Here is a 15,903-nt window from a genome sequence, read left to right on the forward strand (position 1 = left end):
CTCATGAGGGTTTTGTAAAGTTTATATTATATAATACATGTTACATTCTTTGCATAGAGTCTGGAACATAATTAATACTTAATAAATGGCAGTTATTATTGACTATGAAAATGGCAATTTAATGAAATTCATATTTTTGTGTGTGTCATTCTGCAAGCAAGTCCCTACTCTGATTAAGTAATATAGTTCTACCTTCCCACTGCCTGAATAATACAAACACTGCTTCCAAAGAAGTTGAAAAAAAAGAGTATTCAAATACAAAACAATTCATTTTATTAATCATGTTTGTGGTCAAAGATACATTTGGTACATAAAACCAATAAAGTAGAAACTTGGAGGGGAAAAAAAGGGGGAGCACTCAAACACTCCTTCCAGCCAAGGAAAAGACCTGGCATGAAAGGTGACAAAAAGTAAAATCCTTCCCTTGGAGCAATTAGTGACAAAGCCTCGCTTGGGAAAATGAAATACAAAGTTTACATCAGGTAGTACCCCTTTGTCTTTCCTTCATAACTATTAAAAAGAAATAGCAAAATGGGATTAGGAGTTTGCAGGCTAAACAATCTCTAATGTAATGTAATAACTGCAGCATTTTTTTAACCTGATAAAAATAAAACTGAAATTCCTTTACAAGCAAAGGAGATTTTGCCAGCAATGTAAGCACATAATGTTGAGATCCTCAAAAAGCCCCAGGCCTTTCCTTTATGATGATGTAGGGTTTAGGTTCCCCACTCATCCTCCATTCCCCCAATAATCCCCTGCAATCTGTAAGTCCCCTAGTAGCTAAATGATACCTGATTGAGCACATTCAGTGTACACGCTTGGCTCCAGTGCTTTACCTGAGTTGAGGTGAATTCAAACAACATTTGTGAACTCAGAAAGCGGGTTCCCAGATGCTTGGGGAGGGTTGGGACCCTTACAACACTTTCGCCTTCAGCAAAAATGTATTTCAATATAATTATAGTAGATAGCTTTCAATATGTCATCTCTATTATAGCAGCTATAAATTATGAAGTGAATTGCCTGTGTACAAGCATTTCTTCTGGTACAAGCAAAGTGGGAGAGCTGCAGAGGGCATGATATATCTTTTCCTTTTTAACCGAGAAAAAAATGTCTAAGTCAAATTTCATTTGCAAAAACTAGTGTGTCCATTTCCCTTTGGTAAGAGATGAAGGAACCACGAGGGCCTTCAATTCTTAGAAACAGGCTTCCCAGGACACTTGGCTCAAGTTCATTAGGAATCTGCCTATTCTAAGAGTTGGGCCTTTAATCATAAGAGCATATTTGAAATGTACAGTAAAAATATTTTTCAAAACTTGTAGTTAATCAGCAAGAATACAAAGAAGCAACCAGGTTTTTGTCCTTGCTAAAGAGGGAGGCAATACACCTAAAAGGAAGTATTACAAGATAGTTGCTGTAAGCTTTGGAAAATTATATCCCTATTGGGTGTCAGGATCAGCAAGAGAAAAGTAAAACAGTTTTGTTTCCTTTTGGGTGGTCACTAACCTTACTCTATATTCTATGCCTAATATTTCAAAAGGGTCTAAAAGTGAATTTAGATGATTATCATCAAAAATCATTTACATCTGAGCGTATCTAGTAGAGACACAGGATCAAAGGACACTATGGAGACAGGAAAAGGACAGTATTTTGAAGACAGTACCATTCCTAAAACACACACATAAAACTGAGCCTTGCAGCTTGGATTTAATTTTGCTCAAACTGTAGCTCTAGTCAGCTTTGCTTTGTAAATGTGGCTGTGTTTACAAGGTACTTTAATTTACTGCAGTGGTGGTGTTTGTTAATTTTATGGCAATCTAAATCTAAACCGGCTTCAGATCCATTTTCATTACAGCTTCATTGCAAAACACAGTAGAGTGAACAGCTCTAAGATTCCAGTGCAGTTTATTTCTTTTAGTGAAAGATTCAACACAATTTTCTATGAAGCGTCTGCCTTAACATATATGTTCTTCCCATTTACGAATAAGCTTTCTGTCACTCAGAGTGTACATGTTCACTTTTGGGAAAAACATAATTTCTACAAAGTGATTAAATTAGTTGTTTCCTCATCTCTACTCTGATCCCATTACAAACACAGTCCAACATGGACAATCAGAGTAAAACAAAATGCATTTGAATTATTCTCCAATTCGACAGAAGTAGCAGCATAATTCAATGGAAAAGGAAGGCATATTGTCAAAAACTGATTTCAGTGCCTGATTCTGACATTAACTAGATGTGTGACATTGAACAAATAACTTAACCTGAGTCTCATGTTCTCATCTGTAAAATGGAAATTATATATAATACCATCTGTTTTAGAAATGCCACCCTTTCATCTCACTTAGTTCTGCTTAGTCCTTTTATATCCCTGAAAGGTCTATCCCAGATAAAGAAAACCCTTGTATCCCAAAGATTTGAAAAGAAAATTAACTATCTTATGTCAAAAATCACAGAAAAGCTGTAAAAGTCAGCCCCAAAGACAACTCAAGAGAATTAAATGACATTATGTTATTTCTAAAATAATTCAGAACCTACAGACGAAAAATTATAAACTAAAATTCTGTTGAATAAGCTAACCAGTCATCATACTCCATCTATTTAATTGTCCATAATACTGCATTGATTTCATTTAGCTTTATTTTTCCTTCTGCAAGTGTTAAACATGAGAATGGAAATATACATTTAAATGGTTTCTATTAGGCTACTGAATAAATGTATCTAAAAATACGATTCATGATTATACATTAAAACTCATTTCCCCATTTGATATTTAATCCAAAAATACAAGATTACATACTATAGATTAATTTATGAAGACCTTGTGTGTACGTGTGTATTTTTAAAGCACACACAAAAAAGCAAAACAACAACAAAAAAATCCCCAAACTCTTATGACATTAACTGATGCCAGCTTCACCCAACTTCCAACAGGGCTCTAGGGAGAAAATAAGGAGACTAGTGAAGAGACATGGCAGGAGATAGGAAGGAACCATCTTAATTCCTCAGCCAAAAAAGTAGGGCCATTTGGCCCAATACTATACATCTTTCATGCAAGGTGACTGGTGGTATTTATTTAGTAAGTATGTATAGATGTATTTAACATAAAGTTATACAATTAGGATTATACTACAAATTAAAGCCACTTTCCACTGTTTATGCTCAGGGCAACCTTTTCAACCATGACTTATTTTGTTTACTCTTAATTATTCATATGTCAAATCAGAAAGCTCTATTTTTTTCATGTACATACACAAGATCATTTTTCTAAAATTCTTATTTGCACATCTTCCACCAAAAATTATTCCTACAAATAAGACTAGAGATACAGTTTGAGATCCCAGAAAATCCTATGCAGAAAAAAAGACAGTATCTTATAAGATTCAGTTATAGTGTATTTTAACATAAAGCTACATAAATCTTTCTACCCTCCCTCAAAACACTCACCTCTGGGACAGAATCCAGCATTTGCTTAATACCACCATAGCCAGCATATTAGAGAAGGCAATGAAAAAAATAACATATACAACTGAAACTACAAAGGGAACTTAGAAGAAAAACCAGTATTAAAACTGACAAAGACTCCCACATTACACTGCGGTGTTTGGACTTTAAGAAGTACCTGACTACACAGTGAAGTATTTATGAGTGAAATGGTATGATGCCTAAGATTGCTTTAAAATACTCCACCAAGGGAAAAATAAAGGGGGGAGGGAGGGGAGGTAGAAAGATAGACAAAATAAGATTGACAAAATGTCGATAATTATTTATCAGGGCGATGGGTATCTAGGCAGTTCCTTATTTTAAGTTGAACTCTATAAAACTGCCAACTCACAAGTGTTTTTGACTCAAAAACTTGACAATTTCATAGGATTCGACTTAATATTTTCTTTATTTTGAGGTATGTTTAAACATTTCCATAATAATATTTTTAAAATTACCATCCAGTGAGATTTCCTCAAAGTAAGCAGGTTTTTAGACTTAAACCAACAACCAAAATATGTTTAAAATGAACCACGAACATTTTACCTTTTTTCATTGAATCTAAGACTTACTTATTTTTCCCCACATTTTAATACCTCTGAAGTGGTTCAGATGCTTTTTACAATCAATGGCATGTTACAGTTAAATTTGGCAGTGTCAATTTTTTCTTGGTGGTACATAAAACAATGATACAGCTTAAAATCAAAGACATCTTAGATTCAATGAAACATGGCTAATATAATTGCTGAGAATAGCGTTTTTAATCCATACTCTCTTTCTAATCAGGAATTTAGCACACAATGCCTAGTATTCCCTGCCCCAGGTTACCCACAATTATCCTGGGAGTTCTCCTCAGAGAGGCAGGCCAGAACCTGCTTACTTTGTGAAGTCAGCTCCCTTCCCTATCCTTGGGCACAATCCATAAGGAATTCCTAAGAGGATTCTGGAGCTCACCGCATTGGAGGAAGGTCTCACTGTGCAGTGCTTCCCTTTAAAAGTTGTTATAGCTTATGAACAAGGCCAGTGCATAAATGTTAATGATACAAAGCTGCGAAGAGCACCAAGTGGTGAGGTTAGAGGGGAAGGATGGCTGCAGGTGTGGTAGTTAAGGGCACGAGAATTGTGAAGAACGAATACAACTAAAACAAGTGGATGAGTAAAAGGTTTAGCTTCACTTAATTTCATCGATCCAACAATTCATTTGGATTTTTGCATTGACCTTATTTATTTTGCTCTTTGTGTTAACACCTACCCCTCACAGCCCTCAGAATTGGTTAGCGCAGTCTAATAGAAGAGCAACAGAGGGTTTGTGCAGGACTATGAGAGTGGCGGCTGCTGACCTGTTCATATTTCTCCAGTTCTGTGTGATAGATTTGTCTGATCTGGGTCAATTTGGCTCTGTAATCTGAGTGTTCAATAGAGTTATCTGAAGAACCTCCAGAGGCTGCCGCGGCTGCAGCTGCTGCCGCCGATCCCCCACCTTTCTCAGGACCTGAAACCCCTTCTGCCAAAAGCATATTGTCCAGTCTCATTAGCTGGGGATCGGGAGGGTCCTCCTCCTGGGCTCCTCTGATGCTGAGACCTTCAAGGAAAGACAGAGAGACAGAGAGAGAGAGAAGAAGCGAGAAACAGGACAAACAGTGTGAGTATTTTATTTATTTGAGAAAATGATCAAACAACATCAGTGTACTACAATTCATGCTGAGAATTTCAATGTTCACACTTTATCAGTAAGCATAAGTATGAAAATTCTTTTCAAGATAATATTTACATATATTCTAGAATCTCTAAGATCACCCCTTCTTAATTTATCCCAGATTGGATCCTTGGAAAAAGGTAACCCTGGCTTCTTAGCATATTCTGACATCCAGTCTTCCCAGATTTAGGTGATTAAGGCATAAAATGGGAAAGGAGTAAAATTCGGGATTTTGAGAAAGGAAAAATATAACCCAAGGATATAAAACAAATTCATCGAAAGAAAGATTAAGGTTATTCTGTTTCTCTGTATAGTTAGAAGAACAAAATGTAAAATCCCATAGAATAATTAATTCACAAGCTATATCCAAGAAATTAAAAAATAAACAGGATTAGATGGACTTTTCCATCATGTAATTTCAGGGGGAGAAGAGAAATACATACATTATGAGGTAATTAGCTATACTTCAAAAAAAAAAAAAATGTGTGTGTGTGTGTGTGTGTATGCCTTTGTTAAGCAATTGTCAGCAAACTATAAAACCAGGACACTAAATACAGTATTAAAAATGTACCATCAACATGGCACTCCGGTGCTGGGCACAGTAGTCTCAATCTAATTTTGCTTTTAAATAAAGAACTTCCTAAGTGATGCCCCGTCAGCAACCCCATCTGAGTGCTATAGATCACAGCTGACAATTCATAGGTTTAATCAGGTCACATAGGCTTTCTGCCAAGAGGTTTTCAACAACACGGAAGACAAAGTTTTAAAATAATTATTATGATATAAAACGCACTGGAGTCATGACAGCTCAAAATCAGCATTTTCATTAATGTGTAACATAATCTAAAATATCCCAGCCCAATTAACCTCTGTAAATCCACTTAAAAGCAGGTTCCTCACACAGTTACAAGGCATCTTGGGGAAGGAAGTTGGCATCTTGCATGTCTGCATTTGGATTCTGCCTTTTGCGTCTCTGCCTGTTGTTGTTTATCCACAGTGGTACACACTCTGTGTCTGGTGTAACTTACGTGACGGTAACATCTATACGCTGCCAAGTACTCAACTGAGCACCAGCTCTGAGACTTTACATGCTAACCTAAAACTACCATCAATTCTTCTAAGAACAGATTTCATTCCTAGATGTCCTGAATTACACCCACAGCAGGAGTGAGTTCTTGGTTTTTCTAACGCAAATTCACAAGTTTAATTCCCTCCCTCAAAACACTTTAAAGCTGTCAGTTTCATTTAAAAATATACTTCAGAATAATTTCAACTGGGTCATAAAACTAATTTACAATAATTTAAATTATATCTGTTGCCTATTCAGAGATAAGTAAATAAGGTTTGAAAACTATAATATACTAAGACAATAATTTATTTAGGGAACCAAAAAGTTAGATAACTCCCTTAAATACTTTAAAGATAAAAGTCAGTATCAGCACATTGTTGATAACTAAAGATAGACAAACATGTATTTGCTATTTCTTCTAGATCTAAAAGAAACAGCAAAAATATCAGTTACATTGGTATTTTAACATCTTTGATTTTCTTTCCTTCTAATTCATTTTATTAGATGTTAAAATCTCATGGCCTAGACATGCTTGTAGTTCCACGTACCAAGTTTTCTGTGCATTTGACTTGCAGTGAGGACTCACTGAGCAACCTCTTATCTGGCACCTGGGGCTCTGTTTAATTTTATATTATTCCTTTGGGAGTTCCTTAAGTTTCTCCTTTTTGAACTAAATTTTTGCTCACATTTTTGTGTGTTTGTTGTTTCTTTTTTATATTTACACTGATACTGGTGCTTCTCCTGGAAATGTGTTTTTTATCTACGTTCAAGATTCCTCCAGCTTTCTAGTTTTCCCCTTGCACTTATATTTATTGATCTTTTCCCTTTGTACATTTGGTGAGATCCTTTAATAGTAGATCAACAACCATTGTCAAAATGATTACATTTCCCTGCACACGTGTGGCAAACAAGAGACGATGCTCAATGACCAATATACAAGGAAGCAGACAATAAGGGAGACAGAAGAAGGCAATTCGTCATGAAGAAATGCAAAAGACACAAACTAGTTAGCCGTCTATGGCACTTTTATACACACCTGATATACATATCTATAAACCAATACCACCTTGCCATTAGGAAGCAACCCTTAAACTCAATAGAGGAGTGGACAAAAATACAAATAATTTTAAGTATGTATTTTCAGCTGGTATAACATTTTCCCCTTGTGATAAATAATATCTCTTCTAAAATCGTAAGTCAGTCAACTCTTCAGTATTTGCCTCAAATACAGAAAAAAAATGTTTTAAATTATGTGCATCAAATCTAATCAGAAAAATAATTTCCTGACAAAAAGTTCACACTCCTGTGGATGAAAAGTACTGGAGCACTTTGCAATTAGGTAACATCAAGAAGGCTATATTTATCAAGACTGAAGTCATTCTCATAACTATACAGTAAATCCTCACTTAATGTTATCAATAGGTTCTGTGATTACAAGCAAAATGACATATAATGAAAACAGTTTTACCATAGGATAATTGATATAAACAAGAGTTAAGTTCACAATATTATTTGAGGACTGGCTGTAGTCAGAAAAGTGCATCAATTTTTTTTTTCTCTAATAGGCAAAGTCATGATTATGGATCTTTAAATACTAATACCTAGTTTCCAAAATTATGTTTAATTTGAAGATTTCAATTTATTTTCTTACTTATTTCTTATTTTTCTGCAAATTACTATTTTATTCCTCATCCTACCTACCTATTCACTTACTATTATTTAGCTTACTAACCTGCCCAAGTCACACATGGCTTCCAATCATAACACCGCCACCTCTAGGCACCTATAAACATTTTAATGAACCTAAATTTCCAAGGGCCAGAATGAATCGGACTATGAGGTTATCAAAAGATCCTGATATCTTCAAATTGAAACTTGAAAAAAAATGTTAATTTAAAAATCGGTCATTCTTGTTTTTAATCCAAAATGTATACTGGGACATTTATACAGATTTATAAAGTTTTACATCTAGGCTTGGGTATCATAGCATTATGAAGTTTTTTTAAAAACCCTATTTGCAATCTACTTATAACCACAACATTCATTTCCGTATCTCTAAGATTTAGACAAATCATACAAACACAGTAAAACATTGTTTAACAATGAACTTGGCTTTGTTATAAGCCCACCGTTTTTGCATATCTTTCAGCAAATCCTAATTAGCTGTCTTTCAACATGCTGTGCACCTGCCCCACAGATAATGGGAGAGAGCATCTGCATAGATGACTGCATTCCGAGGGCAATAAATAAATTACGGGTCAAAATTATTACAAAGCTTTCTTCGAATAAACGCATACCCTTCACAATACTAAGCTGCAGATGTGAAAAGTACCTAAAGCCCACTCAAATGGTATGATTATGGGGCTGTTGGAGTTTAATAATCTGACTGTAATTCAGGCATTTTCAACAGCTCATTAAGGGTTCATTAATATATAGGCTAGCTTTTGAATTATAAATAAGCAGATTCAAAATCTGCAGTGGCTGAATTGTACAGTAGTAGCCTCTCTAACAGAACAACACTGTAACACAATGAAGGCTTGACCTGAGAGAATGAGGTGCAAACACAGGGCACTAACTAAGCTTCATGGCTCCCTCATTTCATGGACCAAGCCCACTGGACCATCACTAACCTCTGTTCATCCAGGACTGAAGAGTGGCTTCAGACCTTGGCTAAGTCAAATGTGTTCTACACATGGTCGTAAATTAGGCATAACTAAGATCTAGACCTACAATATTTCCACAATCAGAGAAGACACATAATACATATATTAATGATAAAGTCAGATCACTTTTACTTTCTAAATAGTATCTTATTCGGACCTGCTGTGAAACAAAAAGGTACTTAAGGTGTCTGATTTTTTTCCCCCTGATGAGCATGACATAAAATGAGATCCCAAATTAGTCATAAGCTTAGGCCTATGAAATCTCTATATTTCGTTTTCTGATGGACTTGCTCTTGATTCATTCAACTACCACACCACAGTCTTAGCTCAGAGAAAAATGTTTTAGCAGAGTGTCACGTAAAATAGGGTCAGATCAGGTATTTTCAGCAGGCCCTCAATTGTTGGCTGCTTTGAAACCAGTGCCAATATTAATATTTTTTGTTTTTCTTGTAATTTCCCAATATTGTGTCTATTATTTAAAAGTAACAAGCAGGATTGTGGTTTGAAGGTACAAAGATAATTAAAGAAAATACCAACTTTACTTTCTGTGTTTTCTTCATTTTACAATCAAGTCAGCCTGAGTTTGAGAAACATAACCCAAATCATAAAGATTAATACAGACACATTGCTACTTTTCTCCCCAAACCTAAACAAGGTAAAATAATTTCCGACCTGAAATCCTTAAATAAAAAAAAACAGTTGAAGTATGAAACAGAACACCTGGAAATGAATTGAAGGTCACAGGCTTCATGGTTATAAGATCTCATTTGAACCTTTTGGTTGTGCAAACTGGAATATAATTTGGAAACAAAGTAAATAAAGGCACTGAAAAATCCCTCAAGGTGCTATTATTTAAACTAGACTTAATATGGGGGGCGGAGGAAGATTGGGCTCAAACAATGGGTGAATTAGAGAGAGAACTAAGGAGCCAAGCCCTGGGAAAGTAGACCCTTGAGTGAGGTCTGACTGACATAGAGACACCCCTCCCCCCAAAAGCCAACTGCATGATATCAGCACCGGGGAAAGAAAGACCTGGAATAATAATTGTACCTGAATTTCACTCTCTCCTTCTTAAATCTAAAGACTTGTAATGAAAGAGGAGAATCATGAAAGAGGTGAATCATATTATTTTATAGATACCAGTAGAAGCAACTGTAAAAACAACTAATTTTTTAAATATTATGAGGAAATGCCAGATGCTGTGGTTGCGTATCACAACCCATGTCCCCATGCCCATCCCACTTTGGCTCCAAATCTCCTTTTAAGCCAATGTTAGTGTCTAATCCACTGAATATGGCAGTCATATTACAAGCTAATGTCACTTTCACTCCTATTTAAGGTGACTGTGGTGCGTGCACGTTTTTCATGTCAGGTGTATTAAATATAACACGGCAATGCACTGCACATTTCCACGCCAACCTAGTTGTCACTTTCGCTTGACTCATTCTCTATTGAGGAAAAATGCAGCACTGGGAATTTACAAGGCTTTTCAGTTAAATGGACATAAATCACAGGTTTCATTCAAACCGAATAATCACTGGCCATAAAGAGCTACTTGTCTCTTACCATATATTACAGTGAAGTTCCTGTGAGCAATAATGCAGCCATTCATGGCAAAGAAAAACAGAGCGAGACATTAAGAACTGACATGTAATCCTGTTAGGGGCCTGACGTGGAGAGTGTGGCTGACATTTTTATCATATATGTCCATTTCTATTTGGAAAATCAGAGGAATAAAAATGATTACTTCACTGCCCAAATCTACCTTCCTAAAACAGCCCACTGAGATTTGTTTACATGCTGGGAAACTGCTTACTAGAAATTCATAAATCTAAGATTTTGAAGCATTTCCCCTGATGCTTAAATTGAAGATATGACTAGAAAGATTCCCCATAATGCTTCTCCACACCTCCATTTCCTTCACTTTCAACACATAAACTGTCAATCCATCGCTTTATTACATTTCACCTTCATTATAAAGCTGTTGGCAGAATGCCTGTTTCTAACATACAGCACTGATAACTTTTCTCCAAGCACTTGCTGCAAAGCCATCTCACTCAAGAAAGCAGGCAACTGATGACCTTTATTAGAGGTTCGATGGAAAGCAGCTACATGCTATAATGACATTATTAGGATCTTGGTCTGTACAGGTACTAGACTCCTGGGCAGAGCCTAGTGTTATTTCCCTGCAGTTCTACCGATGTGCTTGAAATGTGAAGAGGGACACCATTTAAAGGCACTTCTTGAATCACCAGTGTTTCCCATGCCAGTATGATTCCCAGGGATCTGAGTCTGGTGTTTCTGCATGCTCGCGGCCATGCAAATGGCAATACAGAGGTCACGCAGGGTCTTCTCTTCTCCCTGGCTACACCATCGACCCCCTAAGCACCTCCCAAGTTCAGACAATTTATTTTACCAGAAATAGAGGACTATTTTATACAAAAGAGTTATGTCTGAAATAATGATTCAAGCTAAACATTTTGCTATTTGGACTCATCAAAAACATTGATCAGACTGACTCTATTTACCCTGTAACTGACAAAGCTACAGTATAGTTCGCTCATTGAAAAACATTTATTATGCTCCTGTAGGAAAGTGTGTTCATTCTATGGGAAAGAACTTTTAAAAAAATCCTTCATTTTCATCACAGTTTCTCTTTACCCTTCAAATCTATTTTAGCCAACTGTTTACATAAAAATCTGAAACTCCTGTTGGCTGGCAAAGGCAAATTTTGAGGACTTCCCACTTGCCAATTAGATCTTGCCTCAAGAGACAAGAAAAAGGAGTGAGCCTTGTCACTGTGAAAGTGAAGAGCAGCCAAGACGAAGGAGCAGATGGACTGTGCAATAAAAATGCAGAAAGAAGAGTTACATTTTTAAGGCACTTTTTTGTTAAATGGAGCTGCATCTTGTTGGCGCGCTTGATATATAAGCACTGTCAGCTACAGAAGAAGAGAACAGGGCTGGGGCAAGATATGAAGTATGCTGTGCTTGCGTGAGACAGTGAAAAAAGGGTGAAGGAAAAAAACAAGCCATGTTTCTCACGCGTATTAGCACAAAGGGTTACCTGTGCTCTGTTCTTAAAGGAAATTATTACAAGTGGGGGAAAGAGGAAACGGCCATTTTCTTTTTATTTAAAGGGATAGATGCTCAAACAAAAGGTTCTATTGAGGAGATTCTTAGGACTGGTAAATATGACAATTAAATTTGAAAGGGGGGGGGGGAATCCAACCTGGCACTATATAAAGGAAAAGCAATGAGTTTCAGAACCTAAGTGTGGGAAAAGAATTCTAACAACCCTGGCGTTAATACCTACAGGCCTTTATGACTAGCTACCCTATGTGATTAACAGTGATCTAATGATCTAATGTGCCAACGATATGCTTTTAAATTTACCATATGCCTGGGGTCTCCTCACTAAAAAATGCTGGAGGCCCACGTTTAGATTTCCATCAAAACCAGTTAGTCCTCTTCTATTATGTGCATTTCCAGGGCTTTTCAGCATTTGTTTACACAAACTCTCTCTCAGTCCTTCCTTTTCCCACATTCTGTTCCCTTGCCTTTTCTCCCTGCAGAATGAGATCGCCATGGCACTTTCATTTCCTGTCTTGTCAGTTAAGATCACTGCCATGCTGCGAATGGGATAACATTACACTGTGGTGCCTGCTCCCGCTAACACAGAGGGCATCGTTTGTGCCGCTCCACACAGCTGCTTCCCCCCCTACTCTATTTTCTGGAACACCGAATCGTCCAGACTTTGGTAAGGTCTTCCCAGACCCAGTTCACAACACAAAACGTTTCTGCCAAAAAGCAAACGTTTTCTGTCCTTTTGTTTCTTATGGAGGAGACTTTAACCCCTTATTTTACAGTGGTTAATATGATAATCCAAAACACTACAATACTTGGGTCTTATTTTATTGCTTGGCCAAAAAAATTCTCTCTGTTCAAATTTTAACACATATTAAGCATATACTACATGCCAAGCAGTAAGCTGTAGCTTTCACATTCCTTCTCTCATTTGCTTTTTAAATAACCTCCTAGGGTAGAGGTGCGGTCAACCTCATTTATAGCTGAGAAAACCAAACTTCAAAGAGGTGAAGTGACTTGCTCAAGATTACACGGCTAGTAAATGTGAAAACAAAGACTCAAACAAAGTCTGTCTCCCTCTAAGTCCAAGGTTTCACCTCAAATACCTAGAGAAATAGGATATGATGTTGCATTTTAAATTTACTTTGCAACTATAATACAAATGAGCTACCTACTGGAGAATATGGAATCAGAATAGCCTGAATTCAAATTCTGACTGTTATTTATTAGCTATGTGATCATAGGAAAGTTCTCGAGTTCATTCTCAATAGAGATACCACCAATTCAGGGAATTATTGTGAAGTTTAAATGCTATAAAATATGTAAAATGCCTAAAACAGTACCTAGCACATAATCCTCGCTTTAAAAAATAATAGTGGTATTCATTCTAAATCATACAGACTGAAATCTGTTTTTATTAAAATACTACGTTTCCCAAAGTCAAAGAACTAGTTGCAGAATTCCTTAGTATCATTTGTGAAAATGAAACACTACCAAGAGCCAGGTCACGAACGTTAAAAAAAAATATGTTGGAAGGTTTGCAAACTTAAGATGTAATCTGAAAAAAATCTGTCCTAAAATTAAAACTTTTATCTGATTTCTGGTAATGTCTACTACATGGTCAAATCTGATAGAGGTTGTTGTGTTTTGTTTGTGTGTTTTTTTTAATTGGTATTTTTATTTATCAAATTTTCTTTGCCATAGATTGTGTTGCCATGTATGTAGTTTTATTGCCTTTTGCTTTCTCAATTTTTATGATCTAAGTATCTGTTTTCTTCTTTTGCTCTTTCATGTTATTTTTACTCTCCTATCACTGCCGGTAGCAGAATGGCACTTTGATGCATGTTGATGATGAAACACTTGTGCTAGTTGCTCATTATTAGCGGTTTCTGGCCACTCATTTCAAATAAACTTGGAAATTTAGAGAATGGCCATGTGTAGAAAACTACATGGAAAGTAAATGGTGCTATTTATTTGTTCTGGAATAAAAACTTTTTTTCCTGGAAAGGTACACATTTATCATGTTATAACTGGCTACACAGTGTTTTGTTAAAATTAGTCAAAACTACGCCAAAATTCTCCATCTTCTCAGTATTTTGGAAATCTTTAATCAAGTATTTCACAGATAATATATATAGTAATTTAAAAAACTATACACATAATCCACATTTGAAACAGAAATTTTGGTCAAAACTACTAGTAGGAAGTAAAATGGTACCACTTCAGAACAATGGTCCTTTTTTCATTCATAATTTTCCTCAAATGAAAATACTAGTCCCCAGCTGAGTTTAAAGATACCCAATGTACTTAGCTGTGTACTTTAAGGTGATCAGTAAACATCATCCATTATGTCCCTCATTGCAGTACGAATCCTCCCATCAGATAATTAAACTCGTGCTTATTGTTATATTCATTTCCTTTCCTTTTGCTGCAGCCATCTTCTTTCCCTTTTCTCTGAAATGTTCAAAAGTGACTATATAAATTACAGTCAGTTGGCTTCATTACGAATACCAGATATCCCCTGGTTCCCTTTCTCCTCCTACAGGAAGGAATATCCACTTTATTGTTTTTGTAATGCCAAATTATCCTGATGCACTGGCACTGCTCAAAATAGCATCCAGTAAATATGGCATGAGGGTCATTGACATTCTCAGTACATTCCAATGTAACAGCACAGCATAAAGTTTTATCTGTATTATTATAAAGGACACAGGCCCAGTTTTATTGAAATGGCTTTGTGAAACATGGCACGGTTATAGGAAGCATCAACTTTACTAGACTTTCCACATGATTTTAAGTATTTTGCTCCTTAATATAAATGCAGCATCTAATTAATGGCCAAAGATGGCTTCTTTATTTTTATGTAATATTCGTCTGTTTGTATCTCTTAAGGAGTTTACATTTTGCTGTAAGAAATGTAGATGTTTCAATCAACAGTGAAGTTTGAAAAGGATATTTGTGCTCTGGTCATATCACATCCATCACTCTCTTCCATTAAAAACCATGTAAGTGTTTGAAAAGCACGACCACCCACATGACATGCAAAGGACAATGGCAGAGAAGCTTGAAAGCATCTTCCAAACAGCAAATCACACAAGCAAGACCTCTATGTTAATAATGTATTCATTTACTTTTAAGTAATCAAAATAGCATATTCTTAAATACAAATTACAAAAAGTGGCTGGTTTGGCTAATGAGACAAAACATTCTAGCGCAAGCTTATTGATAATTTTTTCACAATTTTCTAGTGACCTATAAATAAAAGCTTAACTAAAAAAAAAAAAATTAGTTTATGTATATCCTTAACTCTTTAAGCAACTAACCTACAGCAAAAATATCCAAAGACATTTATCATCACACACTTGACTTCCCAAAACATATTCTAGATTTTGAAATCATAGAGATTTAATACTTCTTTGATAAGAAATTAATAAGTCAAATTCACTACAAAGTCACATCAAAATCAAGGTGGACTTAAAAATAGCAATTAAGGGTAGTACTGCTCATTAGAACAATTAAAAACATTTCTCCTCCAGAGATAAAAAAAATTTTTTTTCCAACTTAAGTGTATTGGAGGCATAAAGAGTGAGATGGGGCATACATAAACAGGCATATAAACAATCAATTAGGAAAGTCATTGTAAGGAGAATATTAAAATCCTTTTGAAAAGCACCATAACATAGTTATAATCAGTTTCTTTTTCCAGTTACTTAGAGGACAATGTGTAAATGTACATTTTCCCCTGTTGCCTACTTATGAAAAAAAGTTCATTATTCAACCCTCTTTTCTGAAGAGGAAATTGTGTATGCATTAATATAAATATAAATGTAGGTTTATATTAACAGTATACAGATTTCAAAATTGCCTAAAGAAACCTGATTTTTGAACTGGGTATTTTAGGTGGTAAAC

The 15,903-nt window shown here is 35.7% G+C and overlaps 1 protein-coding gene across 3 annotated transcripts in view; it reads right to left on the reverse strand.

Moving 5' to 3' along the window:
- The window catches only part of PBX3 (PBX homeobox 3), a 193,622-nt gene that overhangs the window by 43,243 nt on the left and 134,476 nt on the right, over window positions 1–15,903 (reverse strand). For all 3 annotated transcript variants that reach the window (XM_019728593.2, XM_019728591.2, XM_019728592.2), the window contains one exon: window positions 4,821–5,062. In XM_019728593.2, the coding sequence (XP_019584152.1) occupies window positions 4,821–5,062 (242 nt within the window). The remainder of the gene's footprint in view (window positions 1–4,820; window positions 5,063–15,903) is intronic.

Source organism: Rhinolophus sinicus, chromosome 16, assembly GCF_057876585.1.
Source record: "Rhinolophus sinicus isolate RSI-liver-muscle chromosome 16, RSI-T2T, whole genome shotgun sequence".
Classification (NCBI taxonomy): Eukaryota; Metazoa; Chordata; class Mammalia; order Chiroptera; family Rhinolophidae; genus Rhinolophus; species Rhinolophus sinicus.